This window comes from Suricata suricatta, chromosome 1 (genome assembly GCF_006229205.1).
Source record: "Suricata suricatta isolate VVHF042 chromosome 1, meerkat_22Aug2017_6uvM2_HiC, whole genome shotgun sequence".
In the NCBI taxonomy this organism is placed as follows: Eukaryota; Metazoa; Chordata; class Mammalia; order Carnivora; family Herpestidae; genus Suricata; species Suricata suricatta.
Window position 1 is genome coordinate 164,647,413 of NC_043700.1, and position 23,049 is coordinate 164,670,461.

The 23,049-nt window shown below is 44.1% G+C and overlaps 1 protein-coding gene across 1 annotated transcript in view; it reads right to left on the bottom strand.

Moving 5' to 3' along the window:
• Window positions 1–23,043, bottom strand: part of LOC115298611 (NACHT and WD repeat domain-containing protein 2-like) — an 85,402-nt gene extending 62,359 nt beyond the window's left edge. The window contains exon 1 of the mRNA XM_029947610.1: window positions 22,733–23,043. Within this exon, the coding sequence (XP_029803470.1) occupies window positions 22,733–22,883 (151 nt within the window). The 5' untranslated portion in view covers window positions 22,884–23,043. The remainder of the gene's footprint in view (window positions 1–22,732) is intronic.
• Between the last annotated feature and the right edge of the window lie 6 nt (window positions 23,044–23,049).

Sequence of the window (23,049 nt, forward strand, 5' to 3'; positions counted from 1 at the left end):
ATATTACCAAATAGTCTTTTACAAGCTCTTACCAATTACAGGACATATCACTAATCCTGATGAGTGATCTTACTGTATAAAAGTATCATATGTCAATCTACATTTATAATAGTCTTACCAACATTCAAGCTATGTATTATAATACTGCATATTCATCGGGTGCCTTTCTTGCAAGGTACTGTCCAAGGTGCTAAGAATCAATAGATGCATAGAACAGTCCCAGTTCTTTATAAGTTAACAATGAATTTGGGAAACAAAGCATGGACATTAGATAAAGTGAAGCAATAAAGTAGAAGGTCTATGATTTAAAAAAGCAGTACTGGAGCACCTGGGTGGCTCAGTCGGTTAAGCCTCCGGCTTCAGCTCAGGTCAGATCTCACGTTCATTTGTGGGTTCGAGCCCCACGTCAGGCTCTGTGCTGACAGCTAGCCCAGAGCCTGTAGCCTGCTTCTGGTTTTGTGTCTCCTGCTCTCTCTGCCCCTCCCCCTCTCATGCGCGGTCTCTCTCTGTATCAAAAATAAATAAAACATTAAAAAAATTTCTTTTTAAAAAGCAATACTTAAGCAAAAATTTTCCTACGAGTTCATTCAGAATGGTTTCCTGTAAGTAGACCTTAAAACTGAAACACAATGCTTTATTTGGGGGAATATGTGAGGGTAGAGTACAGGAAGAAATCAGCTAGCTGGTAGGATGATGCCAAATTATGAAAGCCTAGTACATCCAGACTCTTAAATTCAGACTTTATTCCCAAGGTGGTGAGTGGTAATTTAGAGGTTTCTGAGTTGAGAAGGACCAAGATACGGAAATAGTTTCTTGAATATAGAGCTATCGTCTTTGTACAGAGGACTCCTACAGGAAGTAAGACAGGTCATAAGAACAGGTAAGGGTAAAAGCAGATAAAGAAGAGTGGACAGTCTATGACACTGGGGTCAAATGGCTTTCACAGTTCTTATTACATCCAATATTATTTTCTATTTCTTTGTTACTCTCCCTCATTAGACACAAAGTCCTTGGAAGCAGAATCAATTTATTATTGTTACAATGGTTCCAATTATTGTTACAATATTAATTCCTGGCATATAGTAGAGACTCAACTCTTGTTTTATGTCTTTTTTTTCTAGAGACAGAAAGAGACAGTGCAAGCAGGGGTGGATGAGAGAGAGGGAGATACAGAATCTGAAGCAGGCTCCAGGCTCTGAGCTAGCTGTCAGCACAGAGCCCGACATGGGACTTGAACCCATGAACTGTCAGATCACGACCAGAGCCGAAGCTGAATGCTTAACTGACTGAGCCACCCAGGCACCCCTCAACTCTTGTTTTAAAGAACACACTGGGGTCCTGGATGGATGGCTCAGTTGGTTAAGGGTCTATTCTTGACTTCGGCTAAGGTTATGACATCATTGTTTGTGAGTCTGACCCCATCTGGGGCTCTGCACTGATAACGCGGAGCCTGCTTGGGATTCTCTCTCTCTCTCACTCCCCCCCCACCCCACTTGCTTGCTCACTCTCTCTCAAAATAAACTAACACAATTTATAAAGAACACGTTAAGACCAAGAGGTATGACTGCAGGACTCTGGTCCCAGGATCTTTATTACTACAAACTTACGGTCTTTAACTTTTGTAGGTCTGTAGATTCTGGCTAGATGCATCCTTAGGTAAGATGCTCAATTCAAAGGCATGGTCATGTCATCTACATTTCCTAGAGAAGAGGCATATCAAAAAAATGGACAGGAGCCCTTGATGTCTGCATGAGACGGCAAGACACTCCTTTTGTCCTGATTAACAAGTTCATGAGAATTCTTAAAAGCTGTAGGCTCTGATGGAATTGGTACTGTCAGGGGCTGCAATGCGTTTCTCCTTTTCCTCAGCATTTTTTCCTGCAGCTCCTTACCTCCCTCGGTGAAATGGCAGTAGGTTCCTTAATATGAGTGACAGCTTCTACTATGCATACATAATCATAGTAAACCCCCAGCAAGTAATTAAATGGGTGACTGCTTGTATGAATCATAGCAAATTATGGAAAAGCTCCTTTTCTGCAATGACAATTTCTAATTAATGAGAACATGAAATATTTATGATTTATAGCAACACAGTCATAAGAAAGGGTTTCAGAATTAGGAGACAGTCTTCACCTAAAACTTAGCTTTCTGTTTCTCTGTATTTCCTTTATGGTCACATACATCCTGTAATAATTCATACTGTTTGCTATAGGTCTTTTTCTACCCTGAATCCTATTCATCTTCCAAGTTCCAGCTCAAGCTATGACATTTTCAAGTCATTAAGCTCCTTGGTATACTTAATTTCTCTGAATTCCTAGCACTTATTTTAATTAACCTGGAGCTGCCTCAAGATCTCTCTTCTTCTACTGTGTTATTTTCAACCACATTTAACACATTTACTGTACATTTACTATCAGTATTGCATAGTACTAGGTGCCAGGTGGGAGGAGTGGTGGGGTGAAAATGAGGAAGACATATACACTTCCTCTAAGGATTCAGTTGGTTAAGTGTTCAACTCCTGATTCCTGTTCAGGTCGTGATCTCACGGTTCATGGGATCAAGCCCTGTGTCAGGCTCTGTGCAGACAGCATGGAGCCTACTTGGGATCCTCTCACCGACCCCCTCTGAGCACTCCCCCACCCACATTTCCTCTCTGAAGATAAATAAACATTAAAAAATTTACTATACACATCTAAATATAATTAGTCTTCAGAACTTAAATGGGAATTAAATATTTACCTGTGTACACAGAATATAGTGGATCTGATGATAAAGGGCTAGATCCTGTGTTATTTGCTTCTGACTTTATTTCTTATTCAATGAAGTCTCATTTTTACATCTTTTGAACTTTTGAAAATGTCTGGTTATATGTTAGGGGTATTTGTTTTCATTGTATTTTGTTAGAGCAGGGAATTTTAAAATGCAACCCCCTCACTAACTTTCAAATATAGAGTGAAATATCTGACATATGGACACATTCCAGATATAAATATATTCAACCTCCTTGGGCAAAAATCTCCAGAACACTGGGTTTACTGACTGTACAACAAAATGACCTATTTACAAAAAAGGTCAGCCGGTTATAAAAAAAATCAAAATGATAAACAACATAACTCCAGGATGGGGGAGGATAGAGAAACATCATTTTACCTACGGGAGAGAAATGATACAAACCACACATCCACTAAAAGCAAAGCAAACTCTTCTGAAATGCTGGGGACATACGAGGTTTTGGCCAGCTACTTCACCTTCGGTGAGCCACTCCAATTCTCCATGTCTTCCTATATTATAGAAAAGGACTGATAAAAAAAAATAATCACCTATCATATCTGAATTCAGCCAGGCACTAAATTAAAACTGACAGTTATTGGTTAGCTTTGGGGCTGGATACACAGATTGAAGTAGTTGGTCTAAAGTCTCCTTGGTCTAGTGTTATTTCAGTAAGAAATGAACGGAATGGGTATTAACTGCCCTGTTGCCACACTCTGGAATCTCCATACTAATATCAATCAGAGACACCCCTAACCCCTCTGTAATAGCTGTCTTGTTTCTGGGATGCTCATCTCACTGTGTACGGGAACTCAGTAAACTGTCAGGAATAAAGGCAATCTCTAATCACTTCCAATGACCATCCAAAACTCTACTGCGAACATCATTTCTTCTTTTTTTTATTTTAGATAATTCAGGGCCCATTCCAGCCTATCATTCAAAGATCTTGAATGTTCTGTCTTCACACACCGCGACATTCCTGATTTTCCCCTTCTTGTATTTTTCCTGAATATTCTCCCCTCCTTTTTTCTCTCTCTTTGCTTCCCCCCACCTCTTTTCCTCTTCCTTCCCACCTGACCCCCCCCACACACATACACACACTTATTCTACTTCCATTCTGAGTTATAGAAACAACAACTAGCATTAGTGTGTCTATTATGCCATGCACAGTGCTAAGTGCTTTCCATATATTATGTCATTAATCCTCACAGGAACTCTGTTAATATCTTTAGCCTGGTTCAGTGATGTGGAAACCAACGCTCAGAGAGGCTGAGGAGGAAGACACTGCTACAAAGTGGTGGAGCCCAGATGCCAGACTGAGTGCTTTCTGATTCTGGAGCCTGAAGCCACACAATACTTTGTCACCGTTAACATCCGGAAAGCTTTCATAACCCATGCTCCCTCAGACTCCAAACCCGACTGGGGAAGGGAAAGTGGCAGACAGCTCCAGCCAAGAAAGAGGTAAGTAGTTCCTTAATGAAGAAATCCATGAAGGAGACTCTTGGTCACCTTGGGGATCTGCTATAAAACATGTGGCTTAGGTGTTCTTGTGGGCTGTTCCATTTTCCTGCCGCAGTGATAGGTCTAGTAGATACAAAATCCCCGGGGATCCTAGTAGCTGAGAAAGCTGCAGTCACAGCCCTTGGCTGTCCCTGCTGGGGAGAGCGGGGTCACATCACAGCTGTTGCTGCCGGGCTGCCAGATGCTCTAGGCGACACCCAGGCCTCTAACGTTGACCGCCATCAACCTCACGGCTACTGCTGCTGCCCTTGCCAAGGCCGACATGGCAGTACTGATGGTCCTCACCCCATCAACTTTATCACAGGCTCCTGAACTGCTGCCTTGGTTTCTGCTCTCAAAGGCTTCCTCAGGGCTTTTTAGTTTAAACACACGCCAGGGCTCCACCTGGGGATCTGCAGAGAACAAAGCTACTTTGCAGCACCCAGGGACTAGGACTGACCCTATCCTCTGCCATTGCAGAGAGGATTTCCGCTCCATCCAGGTCACATCTGACAAGGTGGCTTCTTCTCTAAGAGTCTTATTCCTAAGGCTTGGGGCACTTTGCCACCACCAACCTCAAATGATCCAGTAACTGTGTCTCTCATCCCCTTCTATTTTAGTTCCAAGAAGTCCAGGGTAGGCAGAGGGTGAAAGTTAGGGTCCACATTGTTTTACCCTAATAATGCTGAAGGAACTGCTGAATTAAAAATAAACACAGATCAGATCTATTTTAACAAACTGGCCTTGAATTTTTCTTACAGTCACTTTTAAAAATAACCCGAGTCAATGAATAAAGGTACTCCCCCCAAATAGGAATAATCCTTATCTTTTTGGATAAGGTTGGTTTCTGGAGCTAAGCCTAGAAATTATGCTGAGAGAAATGGTGGCCCCACACGAGCTGGCCTCCCTGAGTTCCCCGATCTCTCCTGCAAAGACTGATACTCAGCAGAGACACACCACGCACCGCTTACTGGCTGCTTCTAGATAGCAGGTTGGTTAGTACCTGCCAATACGGGGCTGTACACTTTTGTGAAAACTGCCCTGCCTCCATCTATTCCCCACCACACTGATCTTGCTGCTCCTTGGACCTCTAAAGGCATGCCCTGCCACAGGGCCTTTGCAATTACTGCTTCCAACTTCCACTTACTTCTTGGAAGAAATGCTTGGCTCCCTTCCTCCATTCAGGTCTCTGCTGAAATATCTCCTCAGACAGACTTTCTCTGACCACTCATTCCTGGGAGACAGTACCTGCCCCAAATGCTTTCTCCCTGCCTCACTCTACTTTTCCTCATAATGCATATGATCACCTCCACAAACTTCACAAACATATGTATTTGTCTTTTTACATCATGGTCTCTCCATCTGAATGTGACAACTCCAAGGGGTAAGGGTAATGTGTAGTTATTTAGCACTGCTCAATAAAAACTTGTTAAATGACTATTGTGACTCTGATTAAAAATAGCGTCTGATAGTAAAAGGAAGAAGGCATGCTGATTCTTACGGCTCTAAACTTCCTTCTGGCTAGAATTCTACAAGAGCACTTTTTAAAATGTTTATAATAAGGATGGCTTCGTAAGATGTCAACCTTGATAGGCAGTTGGAAATAAACATTCTGGCTTAATATAAATAAACAGAATATAAATGCTTCCTAAGTGTGGCATCATGTCACACACCTTCCTTCTATTGAGTGGGCAACAAAGATACCACTGGCAGATGAGTAGTTTGTTTTCTGGTTTTTTTTAATGACTGCCAGCTAGTTGAGCCAGGCTTGATGTCACTTCTTTACTGGCTGAGCTGCCAGCAACTCCCAGGTAAAGAGATAATGGAGCTAATAATGGTAATAATCCTAGTTAACATTTTATGAAAGCTTATTAGGTGCCAGGCATGTGATAAGCATTTCACAAGCTTTACCTCATTCAAGTCTCATAAAACTCCCAGGATGGTTTCAGTTCTAGAGATAAGCAAATCTAGGATTAGAGGAACTGACTGATTTAAGGTCACGGAGTCAGAAAATGACACACCGCAAGTTCTCCAGCCCAAGTGTTTCTGACTCCAGATTCAGACCCTTTACCCTGTATTACTCACTAGCCCCCGTAGGCAGTGTGTGTTATATGGGCACACACAATGCATTCCACCACAAAATTCAGGGTACAGAGCCAATTCCTTCCATCCAGGAGTTCATATACAACCATCTTTCCCCAAAGCCCAAGGATTTCATCATCCAAACGTCTCTTCTGCTGAGGCCCTTTCTGCATCTTTCATCCCGTTGGTGCTCTCCAGCTTAGCACTGAAGCTTTGGTCAGAGTTCCTAAATCCCACCACTGTTGCCCACTGACTTGGGCCCTTTGTTTTTCTTTCCACCTTCAATGCAGTAGGTTAAGGAGAAGCACAGGTGATGTTATTACTCTTCTTCAGGAGATAAAATGGCCATGTTCACAGAGTCAGGAGAAAGCGCTAGACCCCCCACTCCTCCTCCTTGAACAGAAATAAAACAAAATGGAACTGCTGGGGAGTTTCAGAGAATTGGGATAATGTAATGCCAGAGCTGAAAGAGGTCCCAGAAGTCCTGTTTTTCAGCCACTTCATTCTACAGATGAGCAAAGTGTCCCAGAGAGGATGCCCAAGGTCACAGAGCTATACCGTCCAAACCGGACATTTCAGTCCATGTTCTGCCCCCTCCCCCCGCCACCACCTCACAATGTCTCAAGGACAACATTCCCATACTCACACACGAGGCCATCAGATAGCGAGGAGAAGGTCTCTGGTGAAAACTCTCCAACTTCTAAATGGCTGCTATGCAAGCCTGATGGCGCATGATTTAAATGGAACATAAAATGAAATTTGCCATAAAATGATGTTTCAGAAAGTGGCAAGGTGCCTAACTGGTCCCCAAAGATATAATGGAGCTAGACCATACCACTAGCAGTATTGATTTCTCACTGTTCTTGTGAGAAATGCACGGGGATGTAAAGCTGCATGGCCGCAGTCCAGGCCGCAGTCCAGGTTCCTGACAGACCTCTTCACCTCCTCCCCAGTTCCTGATTTCCTAGTGGGAAGGCAGCCTTCTCCCCTCACGTCCCTCCTCAGGGGCTACAGCAGGGGAGCTGTATGCATGGAATGTGGCTTCTTGGGAACTCGGGCCTCGGGGCTTGGGGACGCTAGCTAGGGCTGGGCCTCCATGACCAGCCCCATGGGCACTTAGCTGGCCTGTGGGTGAAGCCCTGTCAGCCCTGGGATGAAGGAGGAGAACCATACAGGCATGAGGGGTTTGGGTCTAGTGACAGAGGGTTACTTCACTGGGGAGGGACTGGAGACAACAGGGACAGAACCACCACAACAGGTATGGGATTTGGGAACCAGAGCTGGTCCTGGCAACAGCCAGACCTACAACCACCCAGCAGGGCTGGGACATGAGGAAGACTGCTCCCACTTCATTACTTCTCCACTTCCATTTCTCTTCAGAGGTCTTTAAATCCAACAAGCATTTCTTGAGCTCCTACTTTGTGTGAGCGCTATGTTAACACTGTCACTTAAGTAAGAGTCAGTTTCCAACTCATGTATTTGAAAGAGTTTTAAGAGTAATTTCTCAAAAATAAAAAAACATTAAAAAAATTTTTAAAGAATTATCAACAGATGTAGCAATGGGGTCATTCTACCATAATGGCCACACAGAATGAAATAGTTTTCAAACACAGGTGAGGTCTGTATTGAAATCCTCTCTAAAGGGGGCTGTTCCTTTTTGTGAAGAGTAGTCCTTTTCACATGAATGTGGGCACCAAATGCGCTTTGAAACATTGTAGCAAACTGTGCATCAAGGTCTAAAAGATTTAACAGGGGTTGGAAAAAAGACAAGACTTTATGTAGAATTAAAAGCAACATTAAAGGGATTCTTTATGTGTGAAAGAAATTATCGGTTTTATTTTAAGATTATAGCACACCTTACGTTAAAAGGTAGAAGTGCTATCTTTTTATTCTTTCCGAATGTCATTTTATTGAAATCTGCCTATTATGGCTTTAAAAGAGAGTTGCAGGCTAATTTTTAAACGCAGGTTTTAAGTAGATCTGCTCTATTATTTAGAGACAGAACTTAGTAATTTACTACCTTATAATTTGGGCTGAATTCATATTAAGTGTTAAACCATCATTTAAAAATGGTGTTTTTATGTAGTTGCCTCTAGCTAAAAGCATACGTGATTACATGGGCAGCATATCTGGGAATAAGGACCATTTCATGCTACAGTTTACAAAGAAAGTTACTCAAGCAATTGTCATTCCCTCGAAACCTTTATACCTTGTTCTTTTCTCTAATCTCCTAGGGCTTCTAGCAAATTCAGATCTAGAACTTTTGAGATCTTAATATCTTTCAGGCATTTTTTTTAGGTGCTTGCGTATTTCACTTCTTTCCCACAATAACCTTGTTAGGTAATTATTATTGTGCCCAACTTTCAGAAGGAACAATGAAGTCTGAGGAGACTAAATACACAAATTTACAACAAATCTTGGGATTCAAAACCAACCGTAACCTCCAACTTCTTTCATCTTAGCCAGCAGATACTATAATGCATTTACGTTATTTTACTAGTTTCTCTGTTGCTGCGTATCAAAATTGTTGACTTAAAGCAACAATATTCATCTTCCCTTTGAATCTGCGATTTCAGCAGGGTTCAGTGAGGAAGACTGCTGTTGGCCCCATAGCTTCACTTGAGCTGGGAGAGCTCAATGCCCACCGACAGAGATGCACTTTCAAGGGGGCACATTTTCCTTGCTGAAAAGGTGACGCAGGTCCTTTGCTTTTCTCACAGGGGTCTCTCCATGGCGTGCCTGTGTTCTAAAGAACACGTTTCCAAAGACAGAAAGTGGAAGTGGCCAATTTCCAGAAGCCTGGGCCCAGAAACTGGTGCGATGCCATTTTTCCATATTCTACCGACCAAAAACAGTTGGGAGAGCCCAGATTAAAGTAAAAAAGTGATAGATTCCACCTCTCAGTGGGACGCATGCCAAGAAAAACAATTGGGGGTCATGAAACAAAACCCCCACACCTTGTAAGACTTCAGGTTCAATGCTGATTTTATTACATTGTGAAGCTCCTCTTTTATGAATGCTTTCATTCCCCATGACTCTGCAGATGAATGCCTCCAAAGGCAACTCTGGAGAGATAGGAAGGTCTAGGTATTTTCCCATTTTTTCTACATATTCTCTTTACAGTGCAATTGCTTCTCTATGTAGATTAATCAGGATTCTGAGTAGAGACCTTGGGCATAAAAGGGAACTTTGATTTTCAGGTCTTTTTAGTGTTCTCAGCAGATTTTCTTTTTTTCTTTTAGCATGTGATATTTTTTATTAACTCTGTCGCTTTTAATCAGTGACCTCGGTAGTTTCTGAATTCTATTTTAATTAAGTGAATTTTCTAGAACGCTGCCAACCGAGCATGATCTTCTGCTTGAAGCTACACCCTTTGCTTAGCAACTAACGAGTATGCAGTTCCCACCACATGCAGGTAGGTTTTCAGTCTCTTTCTCCATTTACAAGGCAGTGATTCGACCAGTTCCGTCACCTGGGAGAGAAATTTCTCACCTGTTATTTCTCGGGCAATTTTTTTCCTGTTTAACTCTGGCTTGTTCTCCTTGCTCTGGCCAAATGGACCAAAACTAAAGCCTTCTGTTTGGTGCTTACCCCTCCCCCACTCAGGGTTCACAGCTGCAAATTCAATGCACAAAGATACACCCCATTCTGTACCCACAGGAGACATTACTAATCAATCCCTGTTACCTTTCCCACTGAGCATGGACGTGGCCCCAACACATGTGGCTGCAAACATTTCAGTCGACCACTAATTAATTAAGCAACGAGAATAGCTTGCCTTCCAGGGTATATACTATTCCATCTCTCTGGAATACCTCATCTTCAATCAAGTCTTTCTAATCTCTCAAACAGTGCTCCGAATTCCCTGTTGGTATCGAATAAGACTTCCTGTGCCCAGCCCCAGTGTGTACTCTCTGAGATATCCGAAACCACACTTCGTGCCACCGGCAGGGCTGGCTCTTCTCAGCCAGGAAATGTTTCCTATTACTTTCCTATTTCCCCGCTTTCCCAAATCTTGAGACTCAGGGGCAGATCACTCAGACGGCAGCTGTGGCCCCTCCTGACAGCAGCCTGCATCTTGACCAGAACCTGGGTCCCACCTAAAGCAAGGGGCTGGGATCCTGCCTTGATTTTGCCAGATGCTTCTTACTACCCCCTTGTCTTCCCTACAGTCCATATCTTGTGCCCGAACCCCTCCAATTATTATCTGAGTAAACTCCAGAGTTATTCTGACATTCAAGGAAATGAAACGAATTTCAGCATGTATGTGCTCACTATGCCTCCTTGGTAACAAATGCTCTCTTCAAAACCTGTGCCGTTCTCTTGGATCTAGACTTGTTCTCATCACCTACAACTGGCCCCGTTCCCCGCTGGCAACTCCCCTACAGAAGAGAGGTCCATTTCTTAGATCTGACACATCCTGGTCTTTCCCTTTTGATTAAATTTGACCAGCTCTTGCCTGACTGGGGTATCAGACACCACAGGTTGATTCTAATTCTTCCAAGTGGCCTTTGTGCGAAACACCTCTCTCACAAGCACAGTATGTGTGTGTATGTATGTAGTTATATTGAGAGAGAGAGAGAGAGAGAGAGAGAGAGAGAGAGCGAGCGCGCAAGACGAGGAGGGAGAATGTTAAGCAGGCTCCATGCCATCAGCACAAAGCCTGATGTGGGGCTTGAACCCACAAACTAAGAGATCATGACCTGAGCTGAAACCAAGAGTTGGACACTTAACCTACTGAGCCATCCGGCGCCCTAAGCACAGCATACTTTGGTAGTGTGCCTACACTGCCTCCTGGCTGCAGGAGTCTCAAGAATGAAGACAGTATGGATCTCTTCCTTCTGCTAACTCTCCACACCAACCAGTTAGGAGTTCGGCTGTACACATGGGTATCTAATAAATACTGCAGGTGACGCTTAGAATAAACTCTGAAGGAAATCTATTCAGTGGCTAGAAATCTCTCTGACACTATCCATAATGGATCGGATTAAGCATTATGAAAGATAGCCTTTTAATTTTGTGGTTTCATTTCTAATTTAGATTCTGTAATCACTCTTGGAATAAGACACCTGACATCTGGGCTTTGCTCTTTGTTTTGACTGTACCTATGTCAAAGCCTAGCAAATATTTTGGATTGAAAATGAGATTTCAAGGACGCATTTCATTAGAAGTGGGTATTATTCTCTTTGAATAAAAGCTGTAGTTTCTATCCCTTTATTAACTTTATATCACATATCCTTTTTCTAATTATACATCAGCCTACTTACTTTAATTTGCAGAATGAATCCTGTTTGATTTCAATAAAAACTACGATGAAAGATAAAGCTTTGAAGAAGCAATAGGAAAGTATCTGTCTTTAAGTGAGCAGCACCCGACTTTATTCTAGATTGACTATCCATGACTCAGCATATATGTATACTTTTGAACCACCTGCTAAGAGTTTTACATTATTTAAATCACATGACCATTAAGGGCAAAACTTGTAAGAATTTTTTTGAGTTGCAAAGAACTCTAAGCCTACTTTATCAAACCCAATTACCCTGTAGATGAGTCCCTGTCACACTGTAGGAACTAAATCATTTCCCATTTTGTGAGTTTGTTTTTTTTTTTTGGTTGTCTATTGCTGCCTATTAATCTACCCCCAAACGCGGTGGTTTCTGAAGAGAAGACGTGACTTACCCCAAGGCCACGTGAAGCACTTACCTTATGAAAGTATCAGATACTGACAGCTGATGCAGTTCCTGCTATCACATACCAAGTGCGTCACACCTTACAGCTTACCATCTTGTGTCAGAAACTGGCTGCGACGGAATTTGGGCTTTTTTTTTTTTTTTTTTTTACATTTTTTTAACGTTTTATTTATCTCTGAGACAGAGACAGACAGAGCATGAGAGGGGGAGGGGCAGAGAGACAGGGAGATACAGAATCGGAAACAGGCTCCAGGCTCTGATCTGTCAGCATAGAGCCCACCAGGGCTTGAACCCACAAACGTGAGATTGTGACCTGAGCTGAAGGTAGAGGCTTAACCAACTGAGCCACCCAGGTGTCCCATAATTTGGGCTCTTTTAAGCTAGATGTCCAATGTACGTGATCCTGTGTGCAAATGTTAAAACTGGAAGAGTAAGTATTTCAGGTCAGGGGAGAAGCCCTTCTTCCCTAGCTGCAGGCTTCTTCTGGAACATGGGCTCCTGGGCTCCTTCTACCTCCTTCCTTATTTCCTGGAACTGGAGTGGGAAGGTTTACTGGGTGACTTATTTGGCTGAAAATGTGGAAAAAACAAACCAGGCAAGCTCATCCCGCCTGCTCACTCCTTCCCCCAGGAATTGACCTGTTCACATGGAGGTCATACTCTCGTCTCCAGGCTCAGTATCTTGTGGGGCAGCCCCTCTGGTGGCCAGTCACCGCCAGCGTGTGGGCAGAAGAATGTCTGATTCTGGTGTTTAGGATCAGGAAGCCCCAAAGGCATTCTCCATTATTAGCTTTTCAGTAAAAATGTTAGTATTTTAATCTCATTTTATTTTAATTTGCAGACTCTGGAGTTTCTCAGGTTAGAATCTGGAAGGTTCAACAAGGGGTACCAAGCATGGAGTCACCATTAATGCTCAACAACTCACTGTGATCTCACAACTATTAACACTTGTTGGGCACGTGCTATGTGCCAGGCCACCAGTTTACTCACTTTTCAAGCTTTTGCTCATTTAACCTAATTACGGCAACAACAGGCCAAAGAAACCACACAACTGGGGTTAGGTAGCTTTTGAAGTTGGCCACCATCATTAATTCCTACCCCGCCCCTTCCCCATGTGCATCTGCCTCTGCTCAACTCAAGAGAGGGTCTATTCCCCTCCCCCTGAATTTAGGCTAGCCCCGGACTTGCTTGGACAGAACATGACATCCTGGGACTTCGAGAGCCTTGAGAGGCCTGGTAGCTGCCGTTTCCTTCCTCTTGGGTAGCCAAACCCCTAAATAAATCCTAGGCTAGACTTCTGGGTGGGGAGAAAAGATGGGGAGTCAGGCCTCGTGGAGGAGCACTGAGGAGCCAGGCACAGGAGGGAGGACTTCCTAGACCTTCCACAGCCCAGTTCCACGCAGGCTTAGCTCAGTGCCGTCAGGTAAGTGACTCCAGCCAACGCTCTGTGGAAGGAGCCCCCTGTCTTCTGCAGGCTGCGCCCTGCCTGAATTCCCAGGCAGGCACAGAATTGTGTGAAACCATAAATCGCTGTTGTTTTAAGTCACTAAGTTTCGGGGTGCACATCATGATACACAGCAGCAGACAACTGAAAAAAATGCAAATGTACACACACCCTTTTAAACAGTAAATGGTGTCACTGCTACAGTGTGATGAGAATTTTAAAGGAGTTGTGGATGATTTACTAAACCATAAAGTCACAATCTCTTTGTAGTGCACACTTATGCTGCAAGTCCCACTGTCTTTTAAATGCCTTTCTAAATGGGCCACCTTTAAGGGACAAATCATAGTTACCACCTCAAGACATCAGCTCCATTCTCTTGTTCAAAGGGATAAAAGCTCTTCATTGAATAACAATGATCATCTCTTTCTATTCCCTCCAGAGATCCCATCATCTCCTTGCCTCATCTGATTACCATGTAGGACAGTGTTTACACCCCGGCTCCTTGGGTTCCTCTGGGGAGCCCTCCCAACCCTCATTCTGAGCTCCACGCTCGCTCACTCCTCCTCAGTGTCTCCTTAATGCTCTGCTCATATCTGTAACACGGTACTCGTCACAGAGATTATTTATGTAAACTGCGTGAGACCAGAGATATGCCTGTTCTGTGACTGCTGTATTCTAGGCACCAGAACAGCCCTCCATATGGAGTAAGTGCTCCATGAGTATCTTCTGGTTGGAGAAGTCAGTGTGCCTACTTCCCCCTGGACTAGACCCTGCGTCTCAGTGGTGAGTGTCCATCACCACTTCCTTTCATTCTCTCCCTTGTGGAAGAAGGGCTGGAAGCCTGGAAGTTCCGAGACTTCCTCGCTGCAAGGGTCCAAGTGCAATTCTGACCCTGCCAGGGGTGCATCTGCATAAGATATGGCCGACAGGGGGACAGGATAAGTTCTTCTGCCTGGAGTGTGGTGGCTGACCTGAGGCTTCAGCAGACGGGCATGTTTGTACAAACTGGCCAGCTACAGGCTTGCAGCTAGGATAAGTGGCAGTGGCTTCTGCAGTTTCCTGCCCTCTGGGTGACAGCCTTTGGCAACTGCCTAGCGGTATCCCTTTCACTTCTCAGACCCTTAACAATGATTTTTGGGACTGCTGAGTTCCCTAAAGTATCTGAAGTGCTTCTTGTTCTCCTATGGAGTTCTAACCGATATGCTTCTATAGACTGGATTTCTTGAGAGTTCATCCTTCCATACCCCTAACTGCACAGGGTTTGGATCGCTGCAGAAACTCATAATAATAAAGAGGACAAGGGGAATAATGGGAAACATTTATTCATGTTTGCTATGGGCTCGGTCCTGTTCTAAGTTCTGTACACTCACTAATTTATTCAGTAACCCTGCAAGGCAGGCACTATTACTGCCCTCTTCTTACAGATTAGGAAGCTGAGAACAAAGTAGTTGATTGAGCAACGTGCTCAAGAATCACAGCATTAAAAAGTGGACTGAGGAGGCAAGCCCAGGCAGTCTGGCTCTCCAGTCTTGTACCTGCATCTACTGCTCTCCCCTGCTTGAATGATATTTGCTCAAGGACATGAAGACACAACCCCTAAAATTTTAGAACGCAGTATAAATGCTCTGTGTGCATTTACCTGAAAGTAGCAGTTCAGTATACTCTCCTTTATGACTATTAACTTTCTGGTTCAAACAGCTGGGTGTATACACACACATATACACACACAGATAGCTTTTTTGTTTTTCTTTTTTTGCTGTATTAGATGTATTTTTTCTGATTACTCACAAATACAATGAAAAAACAGGGAGCCTTAGATGGGGCGCCTCGGTGGCCCAGTTGGTTAAGTGTCTGACTTCGGCTTAGGTCATGATCTTGTGGTTCATGAGTTCGAGCTCTGCATCGGGGTCTGTGCTAATAGCTCAGAGCCTGAGACTTCTTAAGATTCTGTGTCTCCCTTTCTCTCTGCCCCTTCCCCATTCACACTCTCTCTTTCTCAAAAATAAAAAAATAAACATTTAAAAGAAGAAAAACCAGGGAGCCTTAGAAATAATTAACATTGTAGAGAAGGTAAGAAAACTATTGTGAAGAAGTGTAGCTTCTTGATGCACATCTTTCTGCCAGTTGCCTTGTAAGCTAAAGTAAAATTAAAATAAATACTGGTTGCAGCAACCGTTGGGAAAATACTTCTCTCTTTGTTGTGGCTTCTGCCAAAATGGAGAATAAGCTTTCGTACTAAGACCTCAAAGACTTGGAAAAGAGAGTCCAGGAAGATGCAAAGACATACAAAGTCTACGTGGAAATGGACAAAGCAGCTGATCATGAACACCTTGAACAAATATGCATGACTCTCAAAGTGGACTGGGGCATAAATCAAGAGCGGGTGGGAAAATGGACAAAAATAGCTGTTGGAGTAGCTTCTTCTCCAAACATGATGTCTTCCAACACACACAGGGAGATCCACTAGCAGAGGAGCCCTGGACGGGGCCATTACTACTATTCAGGGCAAAGGTGTATTAATCAGATTGATGCATTCAGAAGGCAAATCTGAGCACAAATTGTCTAGTCCCTTCATTCTCTCTCATAAGTGAACCTGTCATTCTTCTCTGTTCTTCCATGTCTTAAGCTTTCAAAGGGCCAACGCTGTCCATCAGCTGAGAGAAGGGGCAGGGCTATGCCCTGGTCCATTGCTGACAGTGCCTTCGAAGGTTCAGCATTGGAAAACCCTACTTACATGAAGATAAAGCCATATTCTGCCCACCCCCCCCCCAAAGGTCCACAGTCCTTACCTGCACTTCCAAAATCCACAAAGTGATGAAAACAACAAAGAAAAAAATTTTCCCCAAAAACCTGGCAGCAAAACCTTAAGTGACCTGAGTCACCAGTGGCAAAATGTGACCTTAACAAACGTGAAACTACTTAAATCCTTATTTTTCCCCTTAGAGTGTCGTGTTGCATGTCGTAGCCAGTAGCCCCAGGTGCCTATTTAAATTTAAACTCGTTATAATACTAAAAATTCAGATTCTCAGTCCTACCAGCCACATTTCAAAAGCTGCAGTAACAGCCATACTTAACTAGTACTATTGTACAGGACAAGGCAGATAAAAACCTTCTGGCGCTGCAGAAAGCACAACAACTTCGAGTGAAGTCACGTTTCCTAAGACACATACTCATATTTGCTTATGCGGTATGACCCCAGGCCATACATAATAAACAGCATATGTACCATTTTCTTCCCAAATATAAAACATAGGAAATTCCAAAATCGTATCTGGCCCAAAAATGAGAAAGAAGCATTGGCCTGCATCAGTTTTTACCAGTAATAAAAGCAATATTTTGGCCTTCTTTCTGCTTTAGACATTACCCGTTATAGACTAAATGGTTGCGTTCCCCTATCTTCATATGTCTGAAGCCCCACCCCCAAATGTGATGGTATCGTGGGGTGAGACCTTTGGGAGGCAATTAGGTATAGATGAGGTCATGAGGGTGGGGCCCCATGGTAGGATCACTGTCCTACTTATAAGAGGAGAAGAGGCACAATGGTTCTCTCTCCACCACATGAGGACATGACCTTCTTCCCTGTGACCATGCAGGCAGAGACTAGAGTGACAAAGCTGCAAGCCAAGATCCACTGGCAAGGACCACCGAGAGCCACCTGAAGGCTAGGAACAGACAAGGAAGGACTCTTTCCTAGAGGCTTCAGTGGGAGCATGGTCCTGCTGACACCTTGATTTGGGACTTCGGCCCCCAGAATCACTAGGCTATAAATTCCTATTCTTTAAAACCCAGTTTGTGGTAAATGTTATGGCAACTCTAGGAAACGAAGACAGATGTTGGTACCAAGAAGCGGGTGCTGCTATAACAAACACCTAAAATGGGGAAACAGTTTTGGAACTGAGGAATGGGTAGAGACTGGAAGAGATTGGAGGTGTGTGCTAGAAAAAGCTAAAATTTCCCCAAAGGGACAGTTACTGGCTATTCTGGGGAGGGCTCAGAAGGGAAAGAGGAGAGGTGTGGAGAAAGATTCTAGAGAATCCAGAAATCGTGAACAGAATATAGCCATTCTGGTGAACTGGCCAATCCCGAGACAACTAAGACCCAAGTCAGGAACATGTTATTGCCCAACAGAGCAGAGGCAAGTGCTGTGAGGTGTTCAACATGGTAACCAAACTGTGTTCTCTTATTTTGTGGAAGGTAGCACTGGTGAGCCAGGAAACTGGATGAAGGGGTGCCTTTGTTCCTCCTGAGTGCTTATAGTAAATTTTGGGGGGAGAACAAAAAGGAACCGAGGAAGGAATTGTTAAACAAAATGGAACCAGAACCTTTCAGATCTGGAAAATTCTCAGCTTATCCTTATCACACAAAAGGACAAAGGCTGCTCTGAAAACCAAGAGTGTAGTGGAGCAACTATCTGAGAAGGAAGTGAGTATGGGTGTGAACCATGGACCATCCCAGCAGAGACCAGGCTGAGCTGGAACTGAGGAAGGCAGAGGCTGAAAGGAAGACTGGCAGACTGAGCTCCTGCAGGACTGAACCATAAGGCGATTCTGCTGTGATTCTGTGATTCTTCAACACGAAGGGAGAATGACCCCCAAAGGAGATTTGGAGATCATCAGGGTTGCATCCTTGGTTTAAAGGTAGGAGAAGGCATCACCTGGACTTCAACAGGGCAGAAGACCTCCCTCTCCCTCGGTCCAAAGCCTCGAGGACAGAGCCTCTTGGAGTCCTGGTGGGTAACTCCCTCCCACAGAGTTACAGATGTGGAACTGCCACCCCCAGGGGGGTATGGAAAGCATAGAATCAAACCAAAGAGGACTGTTCTAGAGCCTTAAGACCCAAATGTATCTGCCTTGCTAGGTTTTGAACTTACTTGGGACCCTTCATCCTTTTCATTCCAATTTCTTCCTTTTGGAATGAGAAAGTGTATGGCCATACCACCCTGAATGCACCCGATCTTGTCTGGAATGAAAAAATCAATACTATGCCTGTCCCACCATTCAATTTGCAAGCACACAACTTTTTTGGTTTCACAGGCTCGCAGCAGGAAAGGAATTCTGCCTCAGGATAAATCATATCTGGAGTTTCACCCATATCTGACTTAGACTGTATTTAGAGGACACTTTGAGCTACAGACTTTAGAACTGATGCTGGAACAGACCAAGACTTTTAGAGTTGTTGGTATGGAAGGAATATCATTTGTATGCAACACTGACATGAATTTGGGGGGGGGGTGCGGGGACAGAACGTTATGGCCTTAATGTTTATGCCCCTACTCCATTCATATGTGGAAGCCCTAACAGCTAATGTGACGGTGTTTTATTTGAGCAACAGACATTATGCAGGGGATAGGCAGAGAGAGAGAGAGAGAGAGAGAGAGACAGAGAGAGAGAGAGAGAAAATCCCAAGCAGGTTCTGAGTTGTCAGCGCAGAGCCTGACGTAGGGGCTCAATCTCTAGAATTGTGAAATCACAACCTGAGCGGATATCAAGAGTTTAGTTATGGATGCTTAAGTGACTGAGCCACTCAGGCACCCCTGATGTGAGGGTGTTTAGAGGTAGAAACTTTGGGAAGTAATCAGATTTGGGTGAGGTCATTAGTGGGGCCTCCATAACGGGACCAGCATCCTTATTAAAGAAAAAGAAGAAAAACCAGAGCTTATGCTCACTATCATGTAAGGACACAGTGAGAAGATGGTCATTGGAAAATCACAAAGAGGTGCCTCGCCAGGAACCAAACTTGCCAGCACCCTGATCTTGGACTTTGCAGCCCCCAGAAATGTGAGAAATAAATGATCTGTTGTGGAAGCCACTCAGTCTCTGGCATTTTGTTGCAGCAGCCTGAGCTCAGACATTACTGTAGTCTAAACTGATTAAGAATTAAGGCAGGGGTGCCTTGGTGCCTCAGCTGGTTAACTATTTGATTCTTGGTTTCAGCTCAGGTCACTATCTCTCGCTCTGCTCATGAGATTGAACCCTGCGTCAGGCTCTACACTGACAGCATGGAGCCTGTTTGGGATTCTCTCCCCTCTCTCTCTCTCTCTCCCCTCTCCTCTCCGTCCCTCAAAATAAAGAAACTTTAAAAAACAAGAAATTGAGGCAAAGAGAATTATTATTTATTAGACCCCCATGAATTTCAATACAGGGAGTGAATAATGCTGGCTCTTCTCCTCTCCATTATTCATGGACAATTCAGAAGATTTTATACGTGTTTTAGAATCACTGTTCCAAGGAGGTGTAAGTGCCATTCTGGCAGAGAAACAGTGGCTAAATAACTAGAAAACTTCCAAGGATTAACACAGAAGCCACAGATAGAATTTCTATGCTGCGTGGAAGGTGGGACCAGATCAAGTCCAAGGCCTATTCATGTAAGAGAATCTGGGACAACGCTATGGTCTCCCCCACACTGGTTCTTTGCCAGTATCCTTAACATGGTGTGGACTGGTTATATGCAGATATACCTATGGTCAGAAACAAGTCCATTAGAGTCCAGAACATTCTGAAATTTCCTTGAATGCCTGCCCTAAGGCTACCTTTTGGTGTAAGAGAAGTGGGTCAGAGCAGTCATGTTCCCTTCCCGCTTCTCAGCTTCTGGCTGGCCATCAGGATTCAAGAGTAAAGAGAACACTTATCCACTCTCTATCCAGCTGACTGCCTTGTCCATGTGGGTGTGAGATATTTCACAGAAATGTGGCACGAACCTAGGCTGGGCCAAAGAGTATCAAGAGAGATGTTCTGAGTCCTCTGAAGGCCCCATGTTTTTTCATTCTGCTATATGGGGTCAGGCTAACCTGGCACACGGCCTTAGTTTCCTCATCTGGAAAGGATTTGGGGATGGAAATCAAAACTAAAATTCTGAATGACCTAACATATGGGAAAGTAATTTTTATGTATTACCTTTATTACTGATGGGTAAAGTCCATACAAGCCTTTTAAAACAATTCCTATTATAAACACAATAACCTAAGGGAGACCCTTGCTGCATTCTTAAAGATACTGCTAGGAGTTGAACACAAAGCAGCTTTTATTTAGAGCCTGAATTGATTTCCACTTGTAGAGAAAAGCATGAGATAATGTTCTTTGTCTTAATTGGACAGAGGAGAGCCTCTTGAGTATTGGCCAAGAATCTAATATTGGATGGAGCCAAAACACAACCATTTGCTTCCTGAATTGTATCCATAAAAATTTCGTGGTGAACTGCTGCCTCGGATATAGCATTTACCAAGATTTTTTTGCACAGGTCCAAAAAAATACCCAACTCTGTCTCTTCTATTCAATAAACCTTCGACTCTCCCAACTTGATCAAATCTGGGTGCTACCCCTATTACAACCTTTCAGGTAGAAGTCACATTTCTGGTCCTTCAAGATCAGTGTCGAAGCTCAGAAGCTCAGTGAGCAGGAGACATGAACGTCTCCCTTCTGTTTGCTTTACCAAAAGTAATATATGGCAAAGCTTTTAAGAAACTAGAAAATTTGAAGAATCACACAGACAAGCTTACCCCCAAAATGACATTAATCTTAAATATTAGTTCAATATTAACCTGACTTAACATACACTCATGAACATTGGTTTTTATTCTAGAAATCACAAATTTAAAGGAAAAACTAGCTACTGATGATATTAACACGGTCACGGTATTTTTGAAGCAACATGTTTAAAGAAAAACAGCAATTTTGCTGGTTCTACATCAGCAGACTTAAACATTTCTCGTGAAATTTCTTTCAAGCTTAGGAGAAGTGAAAATTTTAAGCCTCAACATCTTCGAACACCATTCTCCTAACCACTTAAAAATGTTTTAGCATTAAAAAAAATAACCTTGACTACTTAAATTGCAGATTACCGGAAGTCTTTAAATAGGCTGCATATCTCCATGTTTTTCATTATTCAGACTGAAGGAAAAATCCTGGAAGACATATCTGAGATTTCCAAAGGACTTTAGAAGAGTGCACACTAAATGCCTCAATTATTAAATTTTGTGAAAATGAGCTGCAAACTTTATTAGCCCAGTTGTGCCTCCATCTCAAAACGTATACATTCCTTTTGTCATTACTGTGAGTTGCCTATTTGATTCTTTCTCCAATCGCCTGTCATAATGTAAAGTTTCCCTGAGATTTCTTTTTTTTTTTAACAACTTCTTTATAAAGTTATTTTTGTTGGTTCTCTCGAAATGCTTTTCAAAAGATTATGTCCAATGATTGTTAACGTTTACTTTTTTTTCAGACTCGAGGCTTGTTGCAGAGCATAAGAGTCTCCTACACACATTTACTTTTTCTAGAAAACAGCAATTCCTGCAGTTTTATCTAGCTTAAGTCAAATGCTACCTACCTCTTCACTTACTAGTAAGGAAAGTTAATATTCAGGTCCTAGAACTCAAAGGCAGTGTTGAGCGAAAAAAAAAAGAAATAAAGAAAGAGAAGAAAGGAAGGAAAGAAAAGAAAAAAGAAAGAAAGAAAAGAAATGAACCACCCAGCGCTCAGCCGCTGTGATTTGCGAATGCAAGAAATCAACAAGTTTGCGTTTGGCGCCTACCAGGTGCCCAGCCATGAGCAGAAACAGGGCTGAGTGGGTCAGGTTCTAAACTGGGAAATCAAGCCCGGCTCCAACTGTAGATATGAGCTCATCCTGGGTGCTCACCACGAAACCAGCGCCCGGCTGAGCGCCCATCTATCCCGGGGCCCCACGGCGTGTCTCCTCTGCAACCGCCGTGGGCCTTCGATTCAAAGAGGATTCTTCTACCCTCCAAAGCGAAGGGCACCGTCGCACTCACAAGAAGCCGGTCTCAGAGAGACCCCACATGCTCACTCCGCCTCGGCACGAACAAGTAGCCAAGGAGGAAGCCCTCCTACCGGAACCTGCAGCTGAGCCGGGAGCGAGAGGAACTACTACTTGCGTTCGCGAGAACCCCAGAGAAGAAACCGCGAAAAGAAAAGATGGTAGTAGAGGCAGGTTGGCGCTTCCAGAAGCGTCTGCTAATGCCTCGGACGCTTCTTAGATCGATCTGAAGAAGTAACCCGGGCGAAGGGCGCGAGAATGGGTGTCTCAGGGGAAGTCAGCGGGCAGAGGGTATGAGCGAAGCGAGAAGAAAAGTGATTCAAATGAAATTCCCACGCGCTCAGGCCATCCACGCTTTCGGCTGGAGGAAGGGAGAGCGGGGCACGCACGGCGCACCAGGCTGTGCTGCGGGCACTCGCCGGCTCCCGGCGCGCGGACGGACAGAAGGACTGACGGGCAAATCCGAGCAAAGGACTTACCTTCGGGGTTGGCGCTGATAAAGACCCGCACGCTTCGGCCGGCGGGCACGAGGTGAGAAGGCAGGGCGGTGAGGTTCCCGGAGAAAGCCGCCCGCCGGAGCGCAGAGTCCCGGGGACAGGGCAGCCTGGTGCCCGCACCGGCCGGCCACATCGCCCCCTGGGAGGAACAGCCGCGGCCGCCGCCTCCTGGTCCTCGGTTCCTGCCCGCGGCTCCGCGGAACAGCTAGGTCGATCCCCGCGGGCGGCGCGGCTCACAGCAGTCCCGAGCCCGAGGCGCCGCCGGCGAGCTCCGTGGCGCACACCACCGGCCCGCGCAG